Source organism: Bufo bufo, chromosome 3 (assembly GCF_905171765.1).
Source record: "Bufo bufo chromosome 3, aBufBuf1.1, whole genome shotgun sequence".
Lineage (NCBI taxonomy): Eukaryota > Metazoa > Chordata > Amphibia > Anura > Bufonidae > Bufo > Bufo bufo.
The window spans coordinates 27,878,864-27,891,083 of record NC_053391.1 but is presented as its reverse complement, the minus strand read 5'-3'; the positions used below and the strand labels follow the sequence as shown (position 1 = coordinate 27,891,083).

At 43.6% G+C, this 12,220-nt stretch overlaps 1 protein-coding gene across 1 annotated transcript in view; it reads left to right on the top strand.

Annotated features, from left to right (window-relative positions):
- LOC120994418 (zinc finger protein 182-like) overlaps positions 1 to 12,220 on the top strand; it is a 668,524-nt gene that overhangs the window by 404,445 nt on the left and 251,859 nt on the right. The window contains exons 7-12 of the mRNA XM_040422965.1: positions 906 to 1,003; positions 6,315 to 6,357; positions 6,514 to 6,647; positions 6,759 to 6,926; positions 7,011 to 7,134; positions 7,255 to 7,352. Coding sequence (XP_040278899.1) covers positions 906 to 1,003; positions 6,315 to 6,357; positions 6,514 to 6,647; positions 6,759 to 6,926; positions 7,011 to 7,134; positions 7,255 to 7,352 — 665 coding nt within the window. The remainder of the gene's footprint in view (positions 1 to 905; positions 1,004 to 6,314; positions 6,358 to 6,513; positions 6,648 to 6,758; positions 6,927 to 7,010; positions 7,135 to 7,254; positions 7,353 to 12,220) is intronic.

The following is a 12,220-nucleotide window of genomic DNA, read 5'->3' as shown; positions in this document are numbered from 1 at the left end:
TCAGGCAGCCGTCTGAGCCCGATTTAGATACTGTCATTGGATGATGTCTTCAGAGTGCACTTGGTTTCTGCAGTAGCATGTAGGGCAGGAGGATGGACAGAGCAGGTCAGAGGAGGATAGGAGTCACGAGACACTATGCTTTATGTAAAATGTTTTTCCACACCCTCCTTCTCTTCTCTCAGGTTTCTGAGGTAGAGGACCTTCACAGATGAAGTTTATGATGGAGAAGGACAGAAAAAGCATGGCTGTGAGGATATTAGACCTCACCCTGGAGATCATCTACTTGATAACTGGAGAGGTGAGAGTCTCACGTGACATCACTCTTATCTCTATTAATAATACAGGTAAATGACTGGAAAGGTGAAGGACTCTTAGAATACATGTAGTGATCGGTGTCTCCCCATACACAGGATTACACAGTAGTGAAGAAGTCGTCTGGTGAGTGTGTGACACCCCATGTGTCAGGAGAATGGAGCAGGACCCCAGGAGCCATCACCGAGCCTCCACCTCATTCACTGATACATGAACAGAAGATCCTAGAACTTACCACCAGGATCACTGAGCTGCTGACCGGAGAGGTGAGCGCTGCTGGGAATGCTGGGACATTATACAATAACGCCAAGGAGATGTCTGGAGGATGACTGTATGATTGTGTGTGTCAGGTTCCTATAAGGTGTCAGGATGTCACTGTCTATTTCTCCATGGAGGAGTGGGAGTATTTAGAAGGATACAAGGATCTGTACAAGGATGTCATGATGGAGGATCACCAGCCCCTCACATCACCGGGTAAGAGGAGATTTTCCCTCATTATAGAGGAGACCAGGTTTGAGGATCACCTAGATTCACCCATCATCTCATCATCACATATAGACAATGTATTCAGTCACTGGGTTTATCTCTTATAGATGAGTCCAGTGGTAGAAATCCACCAGAGAGATGTCCCAGTCCTCTATATTCCCAGGATTGTCTTGAGGAAAAGCAAAATGTCCCACTGGATCATCAGGTGAGATTTCTATAAATCCTCTGCAGATTAATGTAATGCAGCTCACTACTAGACTTCTCCAGCAGAGGACTTTAATGGGTAGGTAGAGGGTTTATAAAAGATTGTGATAATATTCCACCTTCTTGAGCATGAACTTGGCAATTAATATTCATTGTGGATGGGTGTAAAGTTCTTCAGTATAAATCATTGACCTAATTACAGCACAATGTCAATCAGCTGCTTGTAAGTCTATCAGAATGCTGTCTTGTATTGAAAGAGTTATTGACTCGTGGGTTACAGAGGCCTGGAAAACGTTAGAAAGAGTAAAATCAAGAACATTTATTTAGTCTGGAGGAGACGTCTACAGGGAGACATGACAAAACTGTACAAATATATACAGTAACTGTAAGGATCACTGTGAGCAGATTTCACTGGGTGGTCACCCCAAAAGATCTGCTCTGAAGGAAAGAAGGTTCAATCTCCAGCATTGATGAAAGGCTTCTTTACAGTAAAAGCCTTGATGCTACTGAATACTGGTAATGAGCACCACTGTCCAGGATCGGCTCAGATCATTTCATGCAGGAAAATGGCAAATAGTTCAGGTAATGGATAAGCACAGAGTCTCATTGTTTTGCTTCTCCTTTTGGATCATCTATCAAGGTCCAATTTCTTAACCAAATGGAAGAAGTGTCATCTGACTTTTTGAATGCTAAAGGCATTTATGGGGGACAGGAATCCAGATAATTTTTATTATCTGGACTAATGTTGAGTGAATAGATTCATATGAATCAAATTCATTTAAACATCAGACGTTTTGGGCAGCGAGGTGCTGGCCCTGCTCTCTCAAGAGACTCCCTACCCCCCCCCCCACCTTGATTGACAGAGCCAGACATCTTGCCTGGTCCTGTCGATCTCGTACCTTGACCAGATGCTCTGCCGCTGCTCCCCGAGCAGCGCAAATTCTGACAGTGCATGCACCGCTAAACATCTGGGTGTACTCAGACATGAGTGGTGCATGCGCAGTCATCTCAGCGAGCAGCAGTACGGCCTCTGTGCTTGGGCTGCTACTGGGAGCAACAGGGCAGGAGCGAGATGTCTAGCCCTGTCAGACCAGGGGGAGAGGAGAGTCTCTTGAGCACCAAGGCCAGCCCTTCGGCGCTCCAGCTGCTCAAGGAGGCCAGTTTTTAAACTAATTCAATTTGTACAAGTGGATTCACTCATCACTAATCTGGACATTATCAACAGATCATCAGATATTACACTGCGTGCAGAATTATTAGGCAAATGAGTATTTTGACCACATCATCCTCTTTATGCATGTTGTCTTACTCCAAGCTGTATAGGCTCGAAAGCCTACTACCAATTAAGCATATTAGGTGATGTGCATCTCTGTAATGAGAAGGGGTGTGGTCTAATGACATCAACACCCTATATTAGGTGTGCAAAATGGGTCAAAAGAAGGACTTGACAGGCTCAGAAAAGTCTAAAATAGTGAGATATCTTGCAGAGGGATGCAGCACTCTTAAAATTGCAAAGCTTCTGAAGCGTGATCATCGAACAATCAAGCGTTTCATTCAAAATAGTCAACAGGGTCGCAAGAAGCGTGTGGAAAAACCAAGGCGCAAAATAACTGCCCATGAACTGAGAAAAGTCAAGCGTGCAGCTGCCAAGATGCCACTTGCCACCAGTTTGGCCATATTTCAGAGCTGCAACATCACTGGAGTGCCCAAAAGCACAAGGTGTGCAATACTCAGAGACATGGCCAAGGTAAGAAAGGCTGAAAGATGACCACCACTGAACAAGACACACAAGCTGAAACGTCAAGACTGGGCCAAGAAATATCTCAAGACTGATTTTTCTAAGGTTTTATGGACTGATGAAATGAGAGTGAGTCTTGATGGGCCAGATGGATGGGCCCGTGGCTGGATTGGTAAAGGGCAGAGAGCTCCAGTCCGACTCAGACGCCAGCAAGGTGGAGGTGGAGTACTGGTTTGGGCTGGTATCATCAAAGATGAGCTTGTGGGGCCTTTTCGGGTTGAGGATGGAGTCAAGCTCAACTCCCAGTCCTACTGCCAGTTTCTGGAAGACACCTTCTTCAAGCAGTGGTACAGGAAGAAGTCTGCATCCTTCAAGAAAAACATGATTTTCATGCAGGACAATGCTCCATCACACGCGTCCAAGTACTCCACAGCGTGGCTGGCAAGAAAGGGTATAAAAGAAGAAAATCTAATGACATGGCCTCCTTGTTCACCTGATCTGAACCCCATTGAGAACCTGTGGTCCATCATCAAATGTTAGATTTACAAGGAGGGAAAACAGTACACCTCTCTGAACAGTGTCTGGGAGGCTGTGGTTGCTGCTGCACGCAATGTTGATGGTGAACAGATCAAAACACTGACAGACTCCATGGATGGCAGGCTTTTGAGTGTCCTTGCAAAGAAAGGTGGCTATATTGGTCACTGATTTGTTTTTGTTTTGTTTATGAATGTCAGAAATGTATATTTGTGAATGTTGAGATGTTATATTGGTTTCACTGGTAAAAAGAAATAATTGAAATGGGTATATATTTGTTTTTTGTTAAGTTGCCTAATAATTATGCACAGTAATAGTCACCTGCACACACAGATATCCCCCTAAAATAGCTAAAACTAAAAACTACTTCCAAAAATATTCAGCTTTGATATTAATGAGTTTTTTGGGTTCATTGAGAACATGGTTGTTGTTCAATAATAAAATTAATCCTCAAAAATACAACTTGCCTAATAATTCTGCACTCCCTGTATAACAATAATAACAGATTTTATGCAATTTGTGCTCTAATAAACATGGGAAAGAGGATGGAAATCCCATTCCTGGATGGATTAGACCAGGGGCGTTGCTAGGGTCTCAAAAGATCCGGGGCACAAGCCCCAATAAATATGTTACCCCCCCCCACCGCACTTTGCTGTACTTGCTATACACCAGCACTTACCTGTCACGTCCAGGGCCTCCAGGTGACGTCTCCTCTCTGTCATCATCTTCTCTGTAGATCTTCTCTCTCATCATCTTCTCCACTCGGTCTGGACAACTTCTCTCAGCCGCCTCGTCTTTGCAGAGTGTGACACACAGACATCTTAGCTTCCTCACATTCTATCATTATCCCCCAACTGGAGTCCCCACAGTGTTATCCTGCTGCTTGCTGTGCCCCCCCCTAGGGGTGTAGATATAGGGGGTGCAGAGGTAGCAGTCACTACCGGGCCCAGGAGCCTGAAGGGTCCCAAAGACACTTGTGCTGCATAAGAAGACACACAAAGCACTGAGGGAAGGGGGGCCCAAGCTGAACTCTTGCACCGGGGCCCATGAGCCTTTAGTTACGCCCCTGCCCCCCCCCCCCCCAATACCCCCAAATACTATCCTGAAGAAACATTACTGCCCCCCATAGTAATAGTGCTCCTCATAGTCCCACCAATAGTAATTCCCTTCTAGAGTGTCCTCATTAGTTACACTGCCCCAACCGTGATAATGCTCCTCATAAATGCCCCCATTATTAGAAGAGCCCTCCCATATTAATAATACCCTCACAGAGCCCCCCAGTAGAAATAAGGCCCTCTATTGTTCCCCCAGTGGTAATAAAGCTCCCTACAGACCCCTCAGTAGTAATAAGGCCCCCATAGTGCGCTTAGTAGAAATAAGGCGGATCTATAAGACCCTCCTATAGAGCCCCCAGTAGTAATAAGACCGGCTATAATGTCCCCTGGATCTGCAGTGCCCCCTGCACTTATAATCCTCCCTCCACCATACAGTCCCATATAAATAACATCACCTCCTCCCCAGCCGCCTCCAACGCACAGTCCCATGTAAACATCACCCCCTAAGGCTTCTTTCACACTTGCGTTCGTGCGGATCTGTCCTGTACTTGTACAGGACGGATCCGCACCGATAATACAAATGAATGCATCCGTTCAGGACCGATTCGTTTGTATTAGATTTGAATTTCTAAGTCCCAATACGGATCCGTCCTGACTTACATTGAAAGTCAATGGGGGACGGATCCGTTTACAATTGCACCATTTTGTGGCAATGCAAAGGGATCCGTCCCCATTTACTTACATTGTAAGTCAGGACGGATCAGTTTGGCTCCGCAAGGCCATGCGGACACAAAAACGTTGCTTGCAGCATTTTGGGGTCCGCCTCCAAAACGGAACGGGGGGCCGTACTGAGCTGAACGAATGCATTCTGAATGGATCCGCATCCATTCAGAATGCATTGGGGTTAAACTGATGCATTTGGGGCTGCTTGTGAGAGCCTTGAAACGGATCTCACAAGCGGATCCCCAAACCCAAGTGTGAACGTAGCCTAAACATTAAGTCCCATGTACATAAACATCATTCCCCCCACCATCCACTTTCAACATACAGTCCCATGTAAATAACATCACTCCCTTCCCCAGACACCTCAAGCACACAGTTCCATGTCAATAACATCCCTCCCTTCAGCCCTAACATACATCCCAGTTAAATAACGACAACTCCCAGCATTACTCTGCCTCTCCCTTCACTTACTTTTTCTCATGTACAGACATCACCATTAGGCTCCTTCTCCTCTTCACTCCGGTCCAATCCTGCACTGGTCACATGATGGTGACATCATCCAGGTCATCCTATCACAGCCTGTTTTGCTGATCACATGACCTGTGATGTCACCACAGGTCCTTCATCTCTTCCCAGTGTATTAGATTCAATTGTATTGCCTTTCTGTGTACGCCATACAGTTGTATCTAGCAGGCAGGCAGGACATTCAGGGCCTGGGACAAAACATCAGGGGCCCAGGCCCCAAATGTTTTAACCTAGCGACGCCCCTGGATTAGACACTTATATTCCTTGCTGGATCTCATTTGGCAGGGATTAAAAGTCCCCGCTACCCGAGCTATGATGATCTCCTGGGAAGAAAGGGTCGGTGGCTGTAAAACAAAAAATCTAAGTGACAACATAAAAGTCCTAGAGATTTAATATTGCAGACAGTATACACTTGGTTCTTGGACGTTCTGCAGTTGCCCCCCCCCCCCCGCCCCCTCCGATGTGCTGTCGTGTAGATAACAAAAAAGTACAAAAATTATATACTGGGTGAACTTGATCGACTTATGTCTTTTTTTCAACCGTATCAACTACGTACCTATGTATACTGGTAATTGGTTTCTTCATAGTCTCCACCACGACCGCAGCCATAATTCTCTGTCTGATTCCATTGGTTTGAGTTTATATATGTTTCTTGTCTTCTCCCTTTGGATTCCTGGTAAATCGTTGAAGGTGGATGGTCTTTTTTACCTTTCTGTGTGTCTTTCCTCTCCCTTCAGGACGCGGCAGTCTCATGGAGACTTCCAAGAAACCCAGTTAATGGTAAGTGTCTACTTTTCAGATTCACATTCCTCAGGTCACCACCATTGCATTCAACAACTAATCCTTTAAAACTCCCCATTAGTGAGACTCTATTATACTTCATGTAAGATGTGAGTTTACTCCAAGTTCTCATTTGTCTTCCCTCATATTCCTCAGGTACAGGCCTCTCACAGGTAAACATTTCTTTGGAAGTTTTTCATGACCCACCTAGGATGGAGAAGGACAGTAACAACATGGCTGCGAGGATATTAGACCTCACCCTGGAGATCATCTACTTGATAACAGGAGAGGTGAGAGTCTCACATGACATCACTCTTACCTCTATTAATAATACAGGTAATGACTGGAAAGGTGAAGGACTCTTAGAATACATGTAGTGATCGGTGTCTCCCCATACACAGGATTACACAGTAGTGAAGAAGTCGTCTGATGAGTGTGTGACACCCCATGTGTCAGGAGAATGGAGCAGGACCCCGGGAGCCATCACTGAGCCTCCACCTCATTCACTGATACATGAGCAGAAGATCCTAGAACTTACCACCAGGATCACTGAGATGCTGACCAGAGAGGTGAGCGCTGCTGGGAATGCTGGGACATTATACAATAACGCCAAAGAGGTGTCTGGAAGATGACTGTATGATTGTGTGTGTCAGGTTCCTATAAGGTGTCAGGATGTCACTGTCTATTTCTCCATGGAGGAGTGGGAGTATTTAGAAGGACACAAGGATCTGTACAAGGATGTCCTGATGAAGGATCACCAGCCCCTCACATCGCCAGGTAAGAGGAGATCTTCCTTCATTATAGAGGAAAAAATGTTTGAGGATCACCTAGATTTCACCCATCTTCTGATCATCACATACAGACAATGTATTCAGTCACTGGGTTCATTTCTTATAGATGAGTCCAGTAGGAGAAATCCACCAGAGAGATGTCCCAGTCCTCTATATTCCCAGGATTCTGCACAGGAAAAGCAGAATGTCCCACTGGATCATCAGGTGAGATTTCTACAAATCCTCTATCCTCTCACCCTCTTACAGGCTTCTCCAGCAGTGGAGAATATGATCTACACATTGGAATCACATTATTATGACCATTTTGTACTTTCAATGTCGGATGAGTAAATCTCATAATGGAAGTCCCGTGTGCTCTGCTGGCTCGGTGGGTATATAAGGTGTGATAGGCTTTCTGCACACACATCGCTTGTTGCTGTTGTTGCCCATTTGCTTCAGCTGCTTCTAAGGCTGTCATGTATTGAAAGAGTCATAGACTCTTAAGAACATTAAGAACATCATTTTATAAATATTACAATGTCTCACTGCTCAACGATGATAATGTATAATATCAAAAGTGCTGCCTCTCCAAATAGTCTTTACTGTAATCCAGAGTGATAGATGCCTCACTAATGCAAGTGCTGGGAGATAGAATAGCATGCATAAACATAATGCTATAACAATGCTGGCATGGACTGCAACAGTCACATTACACTTCAAATAGATGGTATTACCACCGCAACAGGGTCAAATGGTAAACTCTAGCATGATCTCATTGTTGCTTTGAAAAGGATGAAATCTGCACAAAAAAAACGCTTCTGAAATGAAAAATCAAGTTTTACATGTGTAACGCCCCAGAGTGGCATTGCCACCTTTTCACCCCGCTACTGTCTTTATTGGTTAACCTCATGTCATCATATGTATTTATTTCAGGTCCAAACACTGCATTTCCAATTTTGTAACTGTTATGTTCAAATGTAATGTGCCTTGTTCACCAGCAGGTGGCAGTGTAAATGGCAGAGCTATAGTTAGGCAGAATGGAGCTTTCTATTCCATTTTAACCCCCCTCTGTGGAGGAGTGGGCGAGTCCCACTTCCTGCAGGAAGGGTGGGGACCAGTTTCTAGAGCAGTCTAGCTTACCCCCTGCTAGGGGAAGGAAGCAAGGGCTGGGCACGTCGTCGTTGGACGTGCCCCAGCTAAGCAAAGAAAGTCAGCTAGAGCACCTTCAGCTGGACATGGAGGCCACAGCTTAAAGCCTCAGAAGCCAGGAGGAGTTTTCCCTGGACAAATCTAGAGATAGACCAGACTACCAAGTGTTAGTACAGCATAAAGAATAAGTTAAGTTATACAGCAAGTCTGTCAGTACAGCAGAGCCAGAGAGCAGCAGATGTAGCAGAGATGAGTTTGCCTGCCAGAGTTTAATGCTAAAACCTGCTGGAACCAAGATAAAGTCTGTAAGCTGTTTGGAAAAATGTTTATGCAAAGTAAAGCTGCTTTTCAACTTCATCACAAGGTCTGGCCTCAATTTATTCTTCATACCCAAGTTAACTTTTTCCCTTTTTCTGCTTCGGAGCCAATGCCTGGGGTCCAGCGTATCTAGGCAGGAGCACTGTGACACAACAATACTTAAAGGGACATTGTAGGCCACCCTATACCACTCGGCCATTCCTATACCTGGGTCGCATTACATATAGGGCCCCAGGGGGTGGCGCCTTTCGCACATGGGATTTTTCTAATCTCATACACTTTGCTTGTACTGTATTGGGCTTCAATTTTTTTCTACACGAGAATCTGCTAGGGGAAACGTTGCATAATCCTCGTAAGAGGTACAAGGCAGATTTACAACTCTATTACAAGCTTACTATGGTAGGCCTGGGAGCCTTCACAATGAAGGCTGCTAGAGAAACCGATCAGAACCACAGGATTTTGCCACGGAGGATCTGATTGGAGGATGGAGGTAGCCCTCTCCCTTTGTCAAGTCCAACAGATGCTGAAGTCACTATTGCCAGTGATATATAAGGGGGTAAATCTCTGATCATGGACATAATACAGCAATCAACTACCAGCTATAGCGTCTTCTCAGCTCCTGAGCGAGCACCGTGTTGAAAGCAAGCCATCCGGTGTGCAGTGATTGTCGCCAAGGTGTTGAAAAGGAATGGCTTTCATTGCACATATAGCCATAATAGAATAATAGGTCACGAAAATATAACCAGCACCCATGCTAAGCATCTCCCTGACCCTGACTTTCATCCTCGAGGCGTCTTCTAAGACATACAAGGCTTGACCTCTTGTCTGATCACCACTTGAGGACACCCTTCTCTTTTAATGTCCATTGGTTCATGCTTTCTAGGAGGTTTGACCATTTACCAGGATATATTATAAACTAGTGATTTTTATTTTTTATTTTTTATTTTTTATTACACCCTTATTCTTATGCAGGAAAATTATGATGGACCAACGAGTGGACCAGAAAAACCTGTATCGGAGTCAGTGAATGGTAAGAGCCTTTCATAACTTTTGTTTTATTCAGTTCTTTTCGAATAAAGGAGGCAATACACATTCAGTAGCTCATAACTCCCTTTATATATATATATATATATATATATATATATATATATATAGTACAGACCAAAAGTTTGGACACACCTTCTCATTCAAAGAGTTTTCTTTATTTTCATGACTATGAAAATTGTAGATTCACACTGAAGGCATCAAAACTTTGAATTAACACATGTGGAATTATATACATAACAAACAAGTGTGAAACAACTGAAAATATGTCATATTCTAGGTTCTTCAAAGTAGCCACCTTTTGCTTTGATCACTGCCTTGCGCAGTCTTGGCATTCTCTTGATGAGCTTCAAGAGGTAGTCCCCTGAAATGGTTTTCACTTCACAGGTGTGCCCTGTCAGGTTTAATAAGTGGGATTTCTTGCCTTATAAATGGGGTTGGGACCATCAGTTGCGTTGAGGAGAAGTCAGGTGGATACACAGCTGATAGTCCTACTGAATAGACTGTTAGAATTTGTATTATGGCAAGAAAAAAGCAGCTAAGTAAAGAAAAACGAGTGGCCATCATTACTTTAAGAAATGAAGGTCAGTCAGTCAGCCGAAAAATTGGGAAAACTTTGAAAGTAAGGGCTATATGACCATGAAGGAGAGTGATGGGGTGCTGCGCCAGATGACCTGGCCTCCACAGTCAACGGACCTGAACCCAATAGAGATGGTTTGTGGTGAGCTGGACCGCAGAGTGAAGGCAAAAGGGCCAACAAGTGCTAAGCATCTCTGGGAACTCCTTCAAGACTGTTGGAAGACCATTTCAGGGACTACCTCTTGAAGCTCATCAAGAGAATGCCAAGAGTGTGCAAAGCAGTAATCAAAGCAAAAGGTGGCTACTTTGAAGAACCTAGAATATGACATATTTTCAGTTGTTTCACACTTGTTTGTTATGTATATAATTCCACATGTGTTAATTCATAGTTTTGATGCCTTCATAGTCATGAAAATAAAGAAAACTCTTTGAATGAGAAGGTGTGTCCAAACCTTTGGTCTGTACTGTATAGATATACTTTTGGCCTATGTCCTAATATATGTGTTTTCAATGGGGAGGGCAGAGAAAGATGCTGCCAGATACTGCTGGTGGCAGCTCATCTCCAGGGAGAACAAAAGGATTAATTTCGCCAAATTCTTCTGTTCCCTGACATCACCAAGGAGCTCCCCATAGACATTAAATTGTCATCCGACAATAAACAAATGAGTTTACGTGCTGCTTTCTTTTCTTTCTTTTTTTTTATTTTATTTTTTTCTTTTACTTGGAAAAATTAAATAGTGAATACAACGAGCTCTTGTAATTACACTGCACCGCCGAGACTTCAGAGACAACTTACAGTGTAATGAAGAAGAAGCATTGCTTTCATTGAGCGCCGCCTCCTCTTCAGACTGATTGGCGCGGATGCCAGGTGTTGGACCCCGGCCGATCAGATATTAATGACCTACCTTGAGGTCATCTTTCCACAATGCCCTCCAAATTAGGCCCATGGCCCATGTGTTGGCTACAACTCCACCACAGACCCGAACTCATTGCGGCATACTGATTTATGATGCAGTGAGTTCCTATCCAACTGCGATTCTATTGGACTGTACTCGTATGATAATAGGAGGAACAATTAACCAAGGCTGTGGAGTCGGAGTGGAGGCTTGTTTTGAGTGTAATCGGTAAAAATGTGCCATTGACAGTCCTCTTTAGCATTAGGTGACTCCACTTCAGCAGGAGCATAGAATTTTAGTGCACTAGTGAAGCCATCATGGGGAGGAAGGGAAACTGAGCTATAAAATAAAATTGCGTTACTGGATCCGAAAGGGAGGACTCTATATCCCTGGATGATCGGTGTATGCTGAAAGAAAATAGTGATGAGCGGGAGGTGCCATATTCGATTTCGTCGAATGAATGAATATTCGTATTATTTTCGTCAAAATCGAATATTCGTAATTATTTTATTTTTCGCGAATAATATGCGATTAAATTAATCATACGATTTTTTTCCCTGTATAAGGCAACGTTCCTATGACTATGGCTAGGCTAATATGTGTATTTTACGAAATTTCTTAATATTGCTCTAACTTCGTCTTTTAGAATATTCGTAATATTCTAAAAGACGGAGTTAGAGCAATATTCCGAATATTCTAAAAGACGGAGTTAGAGCAATATTAAGAAATTTCGTAAAAATACACATATTAGCCTAGCCATAGTCATAGGAACGTTGCCTTATACAGGAAAAAAAAATAAAAAAATCGTACGATTAAATTAATCGTACGATTTTTTTATTTTATTTTTTAAAAAATACGAATATTCGATTTCGCAAATATTTGGAACTATATTCTAAATATTTGCGAAATTGCGATATTCGAGAAAAAAATTTGAATATTCGCGCTCAACACTAAAAGAAAGAGTAGGAGATCTAGGAGACCATAGGGAGATCTGGATTCCTGAGGCGGCAAAGTTGGACATGGGAAAGATCTTCTTCCAGTAGTGGTCAGGTGACTGTTCCCAAGGCGCAGATCCGGTAATGCAGATATTTTATATGACTGTGAGAA